We start from the raw sequence: 17,308 nt of genomic DNA, 5'->3' as shown, positions 1-17,308 counted from the left end.
ATTATAGACAAGGGATCATTTTTTCCAAGGTTGTAATCAATGTCAATAATCCAAAAAATCAGCATGAAATTTTCTGATTCTTTTGGCTGACAATCATTTTTAAATCAAAGTATCAACTTCCCATGAGTTTAACAACCTCAGAATCATAAATGGAAGGGATTTAAGATTGTTTTGTTCAGAGCCTTTAAAGACTGTAGTATGGAACCCGGTTTCTAGGGTTCTACAGGCCTTTCCTAAGAGGATTTCAGCTCCACGGTTTTGTGATGTTACTGAAATTTAAGAAAACAATTTCTAAGTCCATATCTTTGATCTTCTTTATTTCCAAATCATAATACATTAGTCGCCTTGCAGTAGTATAGCTTATGACAAGGGAATGGTGCTAGGACTGACTAGGGAAGGCAGTTGTAGCTACAGGTATGTAATTAAACTGTTTTATGGGAAACCACATGCGAAAGAAAATAAAAAATAACAAAGTACTACTATCATCATTTCAACTTGCACCCCATGGCCGTTTCCCTCATTACTTGTTTTATTATCAGCAGTATGCTGGATTGCTGACTGTCTCAAACACACCTGGAAACAAATCAAACTGATAACATTTCACTTGCTTTACAAAAGAATGTTAAAACATACAACACTTTGCCCAAGTTCCCACACTTTCTAAATATTTGAGAATACCTAACGTTAGTCCATTTGCTTCCTTCTGAAATGAATTAAACTCAACTCCATTCTAGAAGCCATTCACTGATATTCTAAAGCTGTGTTCTTTAAACTGTGGTAGGTACACTGGCGCATCTCTGTGACATGTTACCAACCTGCAGTGAAATAAAGCAAACCGACTCCATCTCAGAACACACTGTTTTAGCTAGTCTCTTTTTTTTTTCCTTCCTAGCAAGAGTTTCTCACTGAAGAAAGCAGTGCATTAATCTACATTCTGGCAAAAGTGCCTCACCTCTTCTTGAATTAGTAACAAGCTGTATGCAGATGAGTACTCAATAGCACTATCCTAAAGAATTCCAGAAAAAGATGTTCTCATAATTTTGCAATGGTCTCCAAAGAGAGGAAATTTCCCCTCCAGTTTAATACCTAACTGAAATTGCTACAGCTTCAATTTAATCCCACTCTCTTATCCTTTATGCTGTTGAGAACAGGTGTTTAAATAATACTTTTCCCTGTATATTTAAAAGGCGATCTCTCCTCCCCCTTTGGAGCCCTCTTGATAAACGAATTTTGAATAGAGTCAATTGGGAAGTCCACCAACTTGTAATCATGTACTTCTAGTATAATAAACAACTCAAAACAAGTTAGTTACACTGAGTTCTTGTATCTCTCATTTACATAAGACATACGCCCACATACCATTTGATAACATCAAATTTATAATCAATGGTGTAGAGTCTCAATTTTCTTTTCAGAGTTTACAATCTACCATACTTAGAAAAAGACAGAATAGGTTGAAATGAAAATACGGCTAGTTTTTCTTTAGATTGTTAGTATCTGGGCTATTGGTTTACCATTAAGGAAAAGCAATGTAATTATAGAAAAAACAGACCTACTCAGATGCCACATGTTCTCTCTCTTCTGCGCCTGCCTACAGCTTAGGCCCTGCCTAGTCGGTTCCTTATCGTGTAGCAACAACGGTGGCAAAATTAAACACTAAACACTGTGGACGAGCAGGACAAGGACCATCACCAACGTGCACAAGAAGTGCTCCCTCACACTCCACCTCCATTTAGTTCTTGCTGGGCCATGACTTAGAGCTATTCAGTAAGATACTGATTGATGTCAGTTTAAAAACACTGAGGTAAAATACTGCACAGGACTACAGGCAGACCCCGCCTTATTACACTTCACTTTATTACACCTCGCACACGACATGTTGCCTTACAAATTGAAGGTCTGTGGCAACTCTGTGCCGAGCAAGCCTGTCGGTGCCATTTTCCCCAGCAGCATTTGCTCACTTCGTGTCTCTGCGTCACATTTTGGTAATTTTTGCAATATTTCATTTTCACTGTTATTACGTTTGCTATGGTGATCTATGATTGGTGATCTTCGATGTTACTGTTGCATTTTCTAGCATTAAGGTATTTTTTACTTAAGGTATGTACATTGTGTTTTTAGACATAATGCTATTGCACACTTAACAGACTACCGTTTAGTAAAACATCACTCTTATATGCACTGAACAACCAAAAACTTCATGTGACTACTGCAATGCCCACTTTACTGCAGTGGTCAGGAGCTGAACGTGCAGTCTCTCTGAGTTCTGCCTGCATTTCATTACCTGAATTTGTAAGTTTCTCATCTCAGTCTCCTAAACAGTCATTTCATAAATCAGAAAATAAATTGGAAAAGATATATTCTATTTCCTAACATTTAAATATAAATTTAGATAAATTTATCTGTTTATCTATCAAAGCTGACAGTTATTTAACATAACAGCCAAACACAAGCTCTAAATTAACTTGCTTATGGCAAAAGTAGTAAAGACTCAATAAGAAGCATAAAGAAAAGGTTTAAAAGGCAGGAACTGATAAATCAGAATAGAAAAGAGTAAATTATATCCTTGAAAATATTCTTACAAATAAACAAGTCAGGCAATATATCTAAAGACAATGAGCCTCTAATTATTCGATTTTAGAAAGACCAGTTACATAACAATATTCTTCAAAAGTCCTCAGTGGATGAGGAAACTAGATTGTAGAATAACAGAAAATTAATGAAAGCAGCAATCATACATGCTATGTTTACGATGGCTGACAATAAAATGGAATAACAGTTCACTTAGTCCTTATCTCCAGTTCCAAACCTCCAATTATTTAGGAACTATCTCCACTTGGTATCTTACCTCAAACTCAACATATGGAAATGAGCCAATTCTGAGTCCCACACCATGGCCCCCTTCAACTTCACTGCTCATTTCAATATCACTAATATTGTCCAAGTCAGTGTGATTTGAAACTTCAGCATTATCTTTTAAAATTTCTTTTTAAAAATTCTAAATTTGCAAAAAGTAGAACAGTGCACCCATATCCCACTGCCCATTTTTCATCTGTGAAAAAGATTTTGCCATATTTGATTCATATATTCATTTTTTTCTTTGCTGAGCTATTTCAAGGTAATCCTAGAGATCATGTAAATTCACCCTCCACACACATATTTTTTAATGCTTTTTCTGTCTCTGCATCATCTTCCACATGGAGTCACTCATTAAATCCTACTCTTTATTCCCCAAAATACCTCACAGGAATTAATAACAAAAACCAAAAGATGCTAAAGTGTGTGGTAGACTGACTTTAAAATGTCCTCAATTTCTTCCTCCACCCCTGTATCCACACTCTCACAATGAGACTCCCATTAAGAAGTGGAGTGTAGTTCCCCATCCCTTGAATCCGGGCTGGCCTTACGGCTTGTTTTGGGCAGTACAATGTGGCAGAGATAACAGTGAGCTATCCAAGCCTAGGTCTTAAGACGTCTTCTTGTACAGTTTCTTTCTCTCTCTTTGGATCCCTGCCTCCTCTATGACAATAAGCTGGAGGATGAGAGATGATAAAGCAGAACTGAGTGCACCCAGGTGGGGCCATTCTGCACCAGGTAGCACCCTGCCAGCTGACTGTGAATTCATGAGCCCAGCCAAGATGAACCAGGCCAGCCCAGATCAGCAGGACCTTTCAGCTGATCCACAGATCTGTGAGCAAAAATAAATGCTTACTGCTGTGATGCCACTGAGGCTTTGTGTTTGTTGTCAGCTGCATTATTGTGGCAATAAATAACTAATATGAAAATGGGTACTAATGAAACTTAAAATATGTGGCACTGACTTGGGGACCAAAGTAACCGTTAGTTACAATTATAGAGGAAAAAAAAATAATGCAGAAACTATAGGAGACTTAAAAAACAGTGACCCATGTTTTGTAGTGATAAACTTTTGGTCAGTATGCTTTCAAACAATAACTTAGAAGAAGTTAGACACTGTACCTAAGAAACTTTTGGACTCGAGCAAGCTAATTTCCTGGCAGAATGTTGGAAATGTCACCTGGTTGCTCCTAACAAGGGTAGTAAGGTTTTGCAAGAATGAGATGAGCTAAAGAAAGACCTGATCATTTTATAAGCAGAATCTAGAGGAACCAAGACTTCCTGGGGAGGAAAATAAAACTGCTTACAAAGATCTAATCAAGGGAGTGGCTATAAATCCCTTTCTTAGATCTCCAAAGGAGTTAAGGGCAGTGTCTAAGCAGACATTCTCAGCTTGACAAAAAGGCTTTTAGGAAGTTAAAGGGCGTGATCCCACAGCATTCGGACCTCCAAATAGTAGTGATTCATTGAGAGAGTAGTCGTGTCTCAGTAAACAATTGTGGGTGTGGGTTTCAGAGCATGGAATGGACTATATCAGACATACAGAATCCCCATAAAGTTTTACAGTGAGTTTCACTGGCCAGAGAGCTGCCAGCCCAGACCTGGCCTGGCCTTGTAACTTGCTTAGCCAGCAGAATGCAGTGAGGAAGCAAGTGTGCCTAAACAAGGGATCCTGCAACTTCTGCTCTCTTTCTTGGGCTCCTGCCTCTGCCATGAGAACAAGCCCAGGCTGTCCTGAGAGACCACGTGGAGCACAGCAGAGCACAGCTGTCTGTTTTTTTTCAACAAGATGGCAAAGCCAAGACAGACAGACAAACAATAGAAGATTTCTCTCATCCTACCCCGGCTGGTCACAGCCCCACCGCTACCACTGCCAGCACAGGAATTCAGGTTTGTATCCTGAGACATCGTGAGCACCTCCACGCTGCTCCCTGCGCCTCACCTTCTTCTACACGACCATCCATCCAGCATCACCGTGCTCTTCATCACGTCAGTAAGTGCTGACTGTAGTAACAGTGATAGTTCCATCCTTCCTTGGAAACCATCAATGGCTGCCCAAATCCCTCCGGACATCAAAAGCCCTTCACAAACATAACCTCTCCTCTCTTTACTATCTATGCACAACCCTACTAGAGAATATCCAACCTCCTCCTACTCTTTAAAATAACCTGCTCATCCCTGTTTCCGAGACTTGATTCATGATGCACTCTCCTAATAAGAGGGTCTTTCCCCTTAACCTCTGCCTATCAATCTTATCCATACCTTGATCCTACCCCTCCCTTATGCTTTTCCTAACGTACAAGCCCAGAAAGATATCTTTCTCTTCTGATTCCCGGAGCACTTTCTATATATACCTTCTGAGGAGTCAACATTTTGTGTTCCTACAACATTTTGTGTTTTGTGTATGTATGTTTTATTTTTCCCACACACTGTTAGCTTTTAAAAAGCAGAAATTAGATCTTAAACATTTTCATTAAAATCCTCTCAATGTGGAGTACAAATTCATAAACATGTTAAATATATCCAGCATTATCATTAAATCCATGTGAATATACTCAAATATATATTTAGAAATAAAATTTCTCTGAGAAAATAGTTGAACATAGCTCATTGTTTTCCTTATATATGGTGGAACAAAAATATGTAATTAAATTTAAATGAGAACTGTACAATTTATCTTATGCAAAATATATAATTTTCACATTAAAATACAAACCCTCTCTGAAATAAATCCACATTGTAGAACTTGTTTAGCTCCACGGAGAATTCTACCATTGCTTGAACTTCAGTCATTTTTAATTTATACTCAGAAGACAAATCTGGTAACAGCACCTTGGTTAAAGAAGGGAAAAAAAAATCGTGAGAAGCACAATAAAAATGCCAACTTACCAAATCACTAACATTAAACATATTTCAGAGCATGATACATAGGCAAGAAATAAAAATGAAGCTAATTAATACAATGCTCCTAAGTTAGCCTGACCCGACTATATAGCACCAGAATCTATACTCACTAAATATACTTACTAATGAAATACTTACTAAATAGCACTACTCTAGAAGATATGCCGTTAGAATGCATTTTCTAAGATTTGTTTCCCTTCGTGACAACTATGTGATAATAAATAATATAGCTAATTGCGAAAAGTAACTTCTGACTTTATCATAGATAAAACAGTAACTTTTGAAGAAAAAATTAAGCTACCTAATTATTCTCTTCTAGTTCTACATTGCATATAAAGGCAACTTCAGAGTCAAAACAAAAGAATTAACATTCTTTAATTCCCATTTAAATTCATGAAGCTTTTTCTCTGCCAGGTGAAGTTCTTAAGTGACTGTTCATTTTTAAATTTCAAAAAAAAAATTTTCCCTCATTACAAAAGCCTAAAGTGTTCATTTTCAAGAGGTTAAAAAAAATAGACAAGCAAAAAACAAAAAACAAAAACATTCACAATTCTATCCATTGAAATACATACTTTGGTATATATTCTTCATATGTGTGTACATTTGTACAATATCTATAAAAGTAGGATCGAACTACATGTACATTTTATAACCTGTGTATTTCACTTTTTTTTTTTTTTTTTTTTTTTGCGGTACGCAGGCCTCTCACTGATGTGGCCTCTCCCGTTGCGGAGCACAGGCTCCGGATGCGCAGGCTCAGCAGCCATGGATCACGGGCCCAGCTGCTCCGCGGCATGCGGGATCCTCCCGGACCGGGGCACGAACCCGTGTCCCCTGCATCGGCAGGCGGACTCTCAACCACTGGGCCACCAGGGAAACCCGCTGTATTTCACTTTTGATGAACACCTAGTTAATAACTATTATACTGCGAATGTTATAATTTAAGCAATCTTCTGCTGTTGGGTATTTCAGTGGTTTCCATCTTCACACTATTTCAAAAAAGCATTATTACAATTATCCTTATCAGTGACACATGCTTTAAAAAGCAGTTTGGAGTAAGAGTGTTGAAAGACAATTCTGAGTCTTGTGTTTCTGCATGTCTTGCAAGCAGAGACACTGACTGCCTTTATTCCGGACTATTTTTCAAGGACGTATGTTTAGCAAACAGTCTTAGGAGTCAGAGACAGTGTCTCATACTGGAATTAAGGGCAGATCTATTTACTGTGCCATGTAATACAGTCTCCCCTGAGGCATAAGTCAGCAGGCTCATTGTCCATCATAAAAGATTTGGGTTCCTCAGTTCAGGGGTCCTCTCCATAACTCAACCTGCTCTTACGCAGGGGGCCTCATACTCTAGCCAGTGCTATTGCCATGCATATAAACTATCATTTTCTCTGATCCAGGAATCTCATGTCTCCTGCCCACATCCATGGCGCTGCAGCAGGCTAACCTGTTACTCTGCAAGCGGGATAAATTCTCAGACCCTTCACAGTTCTTAAAATAGTTCTTCATAGAAATCTGGCAAGTATTTTGACCTATTATGAATTAAACGCCATATTCTTACCTCTGCTGATCAAAACTTCATTTTAATAGCATTAAATAACCAATGTTGTACTTCCAGTTACTGACTCTTGCTAAAAAAATATTGTTCCCCCTATGAGAAAGAAAAAATAACATCTCAAACAAAATAGCAGACATAAAAATGTCCATTTTCAGGAAACCTATGCTTCGTTAGTTACTTAGTACTTTCAATTTATCTAAAAGATCCATATCCTCAATAAGGCTTAGGGAATAAGTTTTAGAGATGTTTTCATTCACAGTTTCACATATAAATATAAACTATTATATCTTTGTTATGCTTCACTTGTATATACGTCAAAGTACAATAATAAAGGAGTGCTTTCTGAGTTCAGTGATTCAGAAACAATCTTCATGAATACCCAAAACAGTATAAGCTTATTAATTTTTAAGATGTAAATTCACCATTTTAAATTATGTAATTCCGGAGTAATAGTCCATTGTATATATGTACCACATCTTCTTTATCCATTCCTCTGTCGATGGACATTTAGATTGCTTCCATGTCCTGGCTATTGTAAATAGTGCTGCTATGAACATTGAGGTGCATATATCTTTTTTAATTATGGTTTTCTCTGGGTATATGCCCAGTAGTGGGATTGCTGGGTCATAAAAGGAACAAAATTGGGTCATTTTTAGAGACATGGATGGAGACTGTCATACAGAGTAAAGTAAGTCAGAAAGAGAAAAACAAATATCGTATATTAACGTATATATGTGGAATCTAGAAAAATGCTATAGATGAACCTATTTGCAAAACAGAAATAGAGACACAGATGTAGAGAACAAATGTATGGACACCAAGGGTGGAAAGGCAGGGGTGGGAGGAATTGGGGGATTGGGATTGACACATATACACTATTGATACTATGTATAAAATAGATAATTAATGAGAACCTACTCTATAGCACAGGGAATTCTTCTTAATGCGCTGTGGTGACCTAAATGGGAAGGAAGTCCGAAAGGGAAGGTATATATTTATATATATATATATGTATATATATATATGGTTGATTCATTTTGCTGTACAGTAGAAATTAACACAACATTGTAAAGCAACTATACTCCTATAAAAATTCATTAAAAATATGTATTTCCCTTGGTGATTTCTGAAACTTCACACACATCCACACACACACAGATATGTGAAATGTGTGTGTATATACATACACACGTATGCTATGATTTAAAATATTTTGACGAAAAAGGCTGCCTGGATATGCTATGGATAGTTTTTTCACACTCCAAATATTTATTGCTTAAATTTAAAAAAAGTCTTTTGCCCTTGGTATAATTATTTAGGTACTAAAAATGTTAGAATAAAGACCACATTCTCTCTTCCTCATACATTTTTTTCCTTCTCTCCATCATACAGATATAGACTCTACCACCATCCATAATTGTTATTTTAAACCTTAATAATCACATCAGAAGATTTTTACAGTAACTATTCCTAAGATCAAAATGATACTTCCTTTATATAAGATATGCCCCATTTTATGGAAGTAGCCTCTTCTCTAAGACAGCTTCTCCTGTACATATATTCTTGTGTGCAGGGTTCAGATCATGTTCCAGCCCTGTGACTCAAGTTTGCTTAGGTCTCTATGCCTTAACTTACTCAGATATAAAACAGGTATTCATTCATTCAAACATTTATTGAACACTTACTATAAGCTAGGAAATGCAAGAGATCAAGGCATAGCTAAGTTCCCAACACCTCAAAGTGCTCACTAGCCACCTGGAAGAGATAAATATATATAAGTACTGCACAATGGTTAAAACAAGGCTGAGGATCTGAGCCCCAGATCCAACATTCTGGTAGTTACCCCTCTAGTGTCTTCATTTCCTTCATGGAATATAGCATCCCTACCACCTAAATTAGTAGGCCTGTTATCTGGGGAAGAAACAAACTTTTTTCTCATTTAAGCCATTTTACTTTTGGATCCCTTTACAGCAGCCTTTTCCTTAACCCAGAAATTAATACCAAAATTAAGAGTACTGCCACAACAAAATCCTAAAATATGCGGCACTGGCTAAGTCACCGGGTAGCAGGCAACAGGGAAACAGATACTACTAGGATAATGGTGACCCTGGTTATAATGGAGCAAAACATTCCATAAACTGTTGCCTACACTAACTTACAGAACGTGGTGCCCATAAAAAGCCCAGAACTTCTGGGAAAGTAGATGAAAAGAACCACAATATTTGTGTGTGTCAGTAGTTCTTTGCTGCATTTACTCAGGCAAGAACTGGCCAGTTTGCGGAAATATAGAGATGTGGGTCCTTAGTACCTGCATATCAGGAGATAAGATTATTAGTACTTTTCTTAAAGACTTCTATTAAGACTTTATTTTTCAAAACAAATTTTTATTGGTGCATAGTTGATTTACAATGTTGTATTAGCTTCACGTGTACAGCAAAGTGATTCAGTTACATATATATTTTTTTTCCGCTATACTTTATTACAAGACATTGAACATAGTTCCCTGTGCTATACAATAGGTCCTTGCTGTTTATCTATTTTATATATAGCAGTTTTTGTATCTCTTAATCCCAACCTCCTAATTTATCCCTCCCCCCTCTTTCCCCTTTGGTAACCATAAATTTGTTTTCTATGTCTGTGAGCCTGTTTCTGTTTTGTAAATAAGTTCACTTGTAACATTCTTTTTTGATTCCACATATAAGTGATACCATATGATATTTTTCTTCCTCTGTCTCACTTACTTCATTTAACATGATAATCTCTAGGTCCACCCATGTTGCTGCAAATGGCATTTCATGCATTTTTTATGGCTGAGTAGTATTTCATTGTATATACGTACCACATCTTCTTTATCCATTCATCTGTCAATGGATATTTAGGTCATTTATATATCTTGGCTATTGTAAACAGTGCTGCTATAAATATAGGGGTACATGTACCTTTTCAAATGATGGTTTTCTCCAGATATACTCCCAGGAGTGGGATTGCTGGATCATATGGTAATTCTATTTTTAGTTTTCCGAGGAACCTCCATACTGTTTTCCATAGCGGCTGCATCAACTTACATTCCCACCAACAGTGAGGAGGGTTTTTTCTCCACACCCTCTCCAGCATTTGTTATTTGCAGATTTTTAATGATGGTCATTCTGACCGGAAAAGGTGGTACCTCATTGAGGTTTTGGTTTGCATTTCTCTAATAATTGGCAATGTTGAGCATCTTTTCACGTGTCTATTGGCCATCTGCATGTCTTGTTTGGAGCAATGTCTACTTAGGTCTTCTGCCCATTTTTCGATTGTTGTTTTTTTGTTGTTGAGTTGTATGAGCTGTATATTTTGGAAATTAAGCCCTTGTTAGTTGCATCATTTGCAAATATTTTCTCCCATTTTGTAGGTTGCCTTTTCTTTTTTTTTTTAATGGTTTCCTTTACTGTGCAGAAACTTCTTAAGTTTGATTAGGTCCCATTTGTTTATTTTTGCTTTTATTTCCATTACTCTAGGAGATGGATCCAAAAAATATTGCTATGATTTATGTCAAAGAGTGTTCTGCCTACGTTTTCCTCTAGGAGTTTTATAGCATTCAGTCTTACATTTAGGTCTTTAATCCTAAATGTATATGGTGTTAGAGAATGCTCCAATTTCATTTTTTTTACATGCAGTTGTCCAGTTTTCACAGCACCACTTATTAAAGAGACTGTCTTTTCTCCCATGTATATTCTTCCCTCTTTTGTCATAGATGAATTGACCATAAGAGTGTGGGCTTATTTATGGGCTTTCTATCCTGTTCCATCCATCTATGTGTCTGTTTTTGTGCCAGTACCATACTGTTTTGATTACTGTAGCTCTGTAGTATAGTATGAAGTCAGGGAGTGTGATTCCTCCGGCTCTGCTCTTCTTTCTCAAGATTGTTTTGGATATTTGGAGTCTTTTGTGTTTCCATACAAGTCTTAAAATTTGTTGTTCTAGAGAACCCTAAAGATGCTACCAGAAAACTACTAGAGCTCATCAATGAATTCGGTAAAGTTGCAGGATACAAAATTAATATACAGAAATCTCTTGCATTTCTACAGACTAACAATTAACTATCAGAAAGAGAAATTAAGGAAACAATCCCATTTACCATCACTTCAAATAGAATAAAATGCCAAGGAATAAACCTACCTAAGGAGGCAAAAGACCTGCACTCTGAAAACTATAAGATGCTGACAAAAGAAACTGAAGTCAACACAAACAGATGGAAAGATACACCTTGTTCTTGGATTGGACGAATCAATATTGTTAAAATAACCACACTACCCAAGGCAATCTACAGATTAAATGCAATCCCTATCAAATTACCAATGGCATTTTTCGCAGAACTTTTAAGACTTCTTGATGAAACGAAGGAATCTAGCGCTGTGGCTAAGATTATATTTTAGGGTGCTGCCATCCCACCCCCCAATGCCTGCTGTTTCGGATTGGCTTCAAGACAGTGGCCATTAGAATGAGATAAAGTGGTCAGTGCACAGAGAGCAGTAAATAAGGCAGGCTTAAGAACTACACCAGGAAACAATTTTACTATAGTCACTGGCACCAGAACGGAATGGAGACAAACATTAAACAATCCCACTATATTTTTGAGAGAATTGTATTTGTCAGAGAAATTATAAGCCAACCTACAAACACCTGTGACCATGTCACTTGCAGGATAGCAAGCCTGCAGTAGCAGGAAACTGACTATGAAAGCTATATACCCTCCAAAGTTGGGAAATTTTCAATAGCAACTTCAGATGTGGTCATGGAGGTTAAAGTAAGGAAGAAACACCCAGACAGCAAAGACTGGGGTCATACTGCAATGAATATAGGCATTCTTACCAGAAAGCAGAACTAAGGATAATAGATGCTACACCATTACTGCCCAGCATTACTCTCAACCAGAAACCTCTATGTATCTCTCATTGTTTACTTACCCAAATGGAAAATTTTATTATTCTTTTCCTGTTTCTGATCCACCATGATATGTTCAGTGTATGTGGGAGGGATAAGGGGTAATAACTGTGTTTTGCCTACAGGTCACTGGACTTGCGATCTGACAGGAAGTACTGATCGCTTAGTTGGATTAGTGCAACAAGAGGATTGCACCTGGGTTGTCTCCTTTGGGGAAGGGAGCTGCAGTGTTTTCAATAGGTAGGATGAAGGATACACATGGATATTTGGTGCCGAACTGCAAGACTGTGGTCAACTACTTGTCATTTCTGTTTTCCTCTTCCTCACTGCTGAATGGTCACCCAGCCTGAGACCACGTTTCCCAACCACCCTTGAGGCAAGTGTGGCCAATCGATCCTTTCTGTGGACCGCAAACTGAAGTAATATATGCAATGTCTGTCTCATTTGTTTAAAAGGAATTTCTTTGTCCTGGACTTCATTGCTTCCCTTTTTTACAGGCTGGAATACCTTCTGAATAGGGACCCAGTATTGACCACACAGATTAGGACAAAACCTGAAGAATGGTAAACAGAAAGATGGAAAGATTCTGGATTCCTGAATGGTTTCATAGAGCACAGATGTCGAACTTATCTAGACTGTTCAGATTTTTATGTCTTATAACTCTTTATTACAGCAACTGTACCTAACCTATACCCTAAGTAATACATCCCCCCCTCCAGGCTATTTTCAAAGAGGAAGGCAGATGATCCTTTATATTATGTATTACATATGTTAATTAATAATTATGTTATATAATTATGTACAATAATATAAAATGCTATATAATGACATACATGATTTGACAATAATTCAAATTGTCTCTCTTTGTTCTGATTCAAACCCCAAACGGCTTCCCACCACGTTCAGCAGTAGTGCCTTACAAGGGCTTGTATGACAACCTTACAGGATCTGGATCTTTCATCACTTCTCTGTTCTCAGCTCCTACCAGTCTGCCCACTCCAGTCACGTGGTTTCCTTGCTTTTCCCCACACACACCAGAGAGAGTCCTGCTCCAGGGCATCTGCAGTGGTTCCCTGGGACACTCTTCCCTCCAGAATGTCCAAATGACTCCTCCTAGCCTTGATTCAAACTTTACCTTCGGGCCACACCCTCTAAAACAGGACTCTCTCTCCTGACACACCCTAGCTCTTTCCTCCTCTTTTTTTTCTCCTCAGCACTAATCTCCATTTAACAAACCGAAGATTCTACTTAGTAGTCTTTATTCTCCCCAGTAAAATGTAAGCTTCATGAAGGCAGGAAATTCTGACTACTCTGTTCACAGATGTACCCCACTGCCTGCCACACGGCAGGCACTTAATTTAAGATTTTCAGGAACACTTAATAAATTAGCTTTAAATATTCCATAAATATTAACTATTAGTATTTTTCTCCTATTTAAACCCAACCAACTTGAAGAAAGGAATCATTACACTGATGTATTGAAAACAGTCTTGCATGAATAAACTTTTATGATAAAATTCCTTTACCAGTATAAGTCCAAGATCTGTTAGCAATTTCCTTCACTTTTCGTCTCATATCCTGCTGTGCTTTTTGTTCTTTTGTTGATGCCTAATTTTCCTCAATTCATCCCATTTTACTGATTATTCCCTAACTAGAAACATATGTGTACAGATATATACAGAGTAATACTGATAAATCTATTTTTCATTCCCCCCACAAAAAAGAATTATTTTTATTTTTGTATGTTGGTAGAAGAAAAAAATTCAAAGGAGAAGAGACTAAAGGAAAAGGAGAGTAGGCAAAAAAGAAAGGAAAGAAAAATTCAGAGCACTCTCAGAGTCCAGGGGGATCTGTGGGACCCTCTCCTCATAAACTGCTCTTCCCCATCACAGGGAGTAACTGCTACTAAGGTCCACACAATCGTTGCTGGCCCAGCACCATAAGAGGCTTCTAAATTTCCAAGTAGATATTGAAAATGTTTTTCCTAAAGGTTTTCACCTAAATTTCTCCTAAATTTTAGATGTTGCCAGCTAGTTAAAAAGCAAATACAGGGGCTTCCCTGGTGGCACAGTGGTTAAGAATCCGCCTGCCAATGCAGGGGACACGGGTTTGAGCCCTGGTCCAGGAAGATCCCACATGCTGCGGAGCAACTAAGCCCATGTGCCACAACTACTGAGCCTGTGCTCTAGAGCCCGCGAGCCACAACTACTGAAGCCCATGTGCCACAACTACTAAGCCCGCGTGCCTAGAGCCCATGCTCCGCAACTAGAGAAGCCACCGCAAGGAGAGGCCCACTCACCGCAATGAAGAGTAGCCCCTGCTTGCCGCAACTAGAGAAAGCCCACGCACAACAACGAAGACCCAACACAGCCAAAAATAAATTAAATTAAATTAAATTAAAAAAAACAGGGCCTCCCTGGTGGCGCAGTGGTTGAGAGTCCGCCTGCCGAGGCAGGGGACGCGGGTTCGTGCCCCGGTCCGGGAAGATCCCACATGCCGCGGAGCGGCTGGGCCCGTGAGCCGTGGCCGCTGAGCCTGGGCGTCCGGAGCCTGTGCTCCGCAACGGGAGAGGCCACAACAGTGAGAGGCCCGCATACCGCAAAAAAAAAAAAAAAAAAAAAAAAAAAAAAAAAAAAAACAGGGCTTCCCTGGTGGCGCAGTGGTTGAGAGTCCGCCTGCCGAGGCAGGGGACGCGGGTTCGTGCCCCGGTCCGGGAAGATCCCACATGCCGCGGAGCGGCTGGGCCCGTGAGCCGTGGCCGCTGAGCCTGGGCGTCCGGAGCCTGTGCTCCGCAACGGGAGAGGCCACAACAGTGAGAGGCCCGCGTACCGCAAAAACAAGAACAACAACAACAACAGACAAACACACACAAACAGAACAAAACCTGTGCAGTGAGAATCAAATTCCTCTACAGGACAAATTCATTCAAAGTTTGCAATGTCTGACTTCCACAGATTCTCATGCCACTCAGTTCATCAGGCAAAGAATCTTTCATGAAAGAGGGAAATCCTGGCCTGTCCTCTCTCAAGGAGGAAAGAAATTGAAGAGAGGAAGCCTTTCCTTTTACCCAGATGTGCCTGGGAGACTCTCCACTGCCAGAAACTCCCTGCACCGCCGGAAGCTGTGAGCTTCATGGCCTCTTGCAGAGTCTGCTAGACAGCTCATATCTGTCACTTTCATCTGAGCCTCTGAAGCTATGGGAACCCTGGCTTACCTGAGACTGTCCACTCTGCTCTCCTGGCCCTGGCAAAGTAGCCTAAACAGAATAACTTGAGAGGTCTGTTCAAGAAGAGTCCCTGCCTGGGCCATTTCCTAGGTCCCTAAGAAAGAACTGAGCTGCGTAACTACAAACCTCAATCCAAAGACGCCACAGGGGAACCTCAAACAGGAACTGCCCCTGGTACTAAGTGAGAAACGTAGGCACCAAGGCTCTTAGGTCTGAAGAGGGATTTCTCTGACAGTCAAACCCGACAATCCCCTGTAACACCTCAGGGAAAGGCAGCCCACTCCCAGAGGAATGCGGTCACCAATCAGACTGGAAGACAGCCTTGGCCCTCAAGAGTCGCTACACCCCACGTGGCGGCCAGCAGTCACAATGGCTACTGAACAACAGAAATGCGACTAGTGGGACCAAGGAACTGAATTTAAAAGTTTTAATTCGTTTACATTTACATCCAAACACTGAAGCAGTGTAGACATTTTTTCATTGAACATAACTTTATTGTTTTGATAGGGCTGTATTTTACTTTAACTGTTAAAGATGAGTGTACTAACTGAGATATACTGTAAATGTAAAGCACACACTGGGTTTCAAAGACTTAGTACAGAAAAAGAATGTAAATGTCTCATTAATATGTTTTTTATATTGATCACATCTTGAAATAATATTTTGGATATGCTGGATTAAACAAAATATACTATACAAATTAATTTTATCACTTTGTTTTTATTTTTTAAAATGTAGCTCCTAGGACATGTTTAATTACATGTATCTCACATATTTCTACTAGATCTTAGTCTAGGAATGCCAAGCCAACTCTTTAATCACTGGAGTGCACAGCAATTGCCCCAGAAACAGTGCTGGGTGCATAACACTGTGCCTAGCTTCTAAGACCAGGGATTCTCACACCCATCAGATCAGCTGAGACCTCCGGTATCCGCAAAGAGGAGTCTGGGCGTGGATACCTGGAAAAATGTGGAAGATGCTCCTGCACCACCAATACCCATCCTGAAAGAATAGCTAAACATTTTGAGCTCAGCCTGAACTCCTGAGTGTTTCGGAAACCTAAAAGAGGACACAGAAATATCTGAAACTAAGAGACACAGTTAGTTCAGAGGTTCCTTACAAAAGACTAGAGACCACAGGCGATGATGAGATCCTTTCTCAGAAATCAAAGAGCTAACAGTCTTGACTCTTGAACTATGAGCCCAAAACAGATGTTCTGAGGATATCCTTTCTCCTAAGGCCGAGGGTAAGAAGCTGAACAAATTGGAGATTCCAGACACTCCCTTTGTCAACCTAAGAAATTAAAGGCACCACTTTTATCAATTATGGAGCCAAAGGCTCCAGCTTCTGAATTCCATTCCCAAGTCAGCAGACATGGGACAAATGGGTTCAGAGCCTGTAATACTGACTGTCCAAATAATGATGCCCAGTTTTATGCAGATGTTAGGTACTAAAGATACCACATAAGGTAAAAAATACGTATGGACCAACTTACCCTTAGAAAGGCTCCATGTTGGCAATCAATACATCATTTCTCAATGAATAAAGCACATTCACTTTTTCTTCTAGCTTTAGAAAAAAAAAATCACTGGTTCTTCAGATGAACACTAGATAATGTAGTAAACTTGCACTGAGGGGCCATAGTGTACAAAAATCTATACATCTCTAAATGTTTACACTCAATGTAGTGAGATGCTCACATTATGATAGACACATAGGAACTGATACCAAATGAAGGAACATCAAATTCAAGCCCAGCCAGATGAGGGACTCACACTACGACAGATATCTGGGGACTGAGACTGACACTGGGGACCTGCGACCAGTGAAGGGAAGGG

At 39.2% G+C, this 17,308-nt stretch overlaps 1 protein-coding gene across 7 annotated transcripts in view; it reads right to left on the bottom strand.

The window, feature by feature from the left end:
* The window catches only part of FAM135A (family with sequence similarity 135 member A), a 116,757-nt gene that overhangs the window by 93,723 nt on the left and 5,726 nt on the right, over positions 1 to 17,308 (bottom strand). For 2 of the 7 annotated variants that reach the window (XM_082634158.1, XM_082634162.1), the window contains exons 2-3: positions 7,325 to 7,414; positions 5,573 to 5,688 (exon numbers count right to left, since the gene is read on the bottom strand). The exons of 3 other annotated variants lie outside the window; for them this stretch is intronic. In XM_082634158.1, coding sequence (XP_082490284.1) covers positions 5,573 to 5,649 — 77 coding nt within the window. In that variant the 5' untranslated portion in view covers positions 5,650 to 5,688; positions 7,325 to 7,414. Of the gene's footprint in view, positions 1 to 5,572; positions 5,689 to 7,324; positions 7,415 to 10,260; positions 11,450 to 17,308 lie in introns of those variants that run through there. 2 more of the 7 variants (XM_082634159.1, XM_082634160.1) reach the window with 2 other exon arrangements.

The sequence above is a fragment of the Mesoplodon mirus genome, assembly GCF_964341445.2.
Source record: "Mesoplodon mirus genome assembly, chromosome: 10".
In the NCBI taxonomy this organism is placed as follows: domain Eukaryota; kingdom Metazoa; phylum Chordata; class Mammalia; order Artiodactyla; family Ziphiidae; genus Mesoplodon; species Mesoplodon mirus.
The sequence above is the reverse complement of the archived record's forward strand: the minus strand, read 5'-3'. Positions and strand labels throughout refer to the sequence as shown.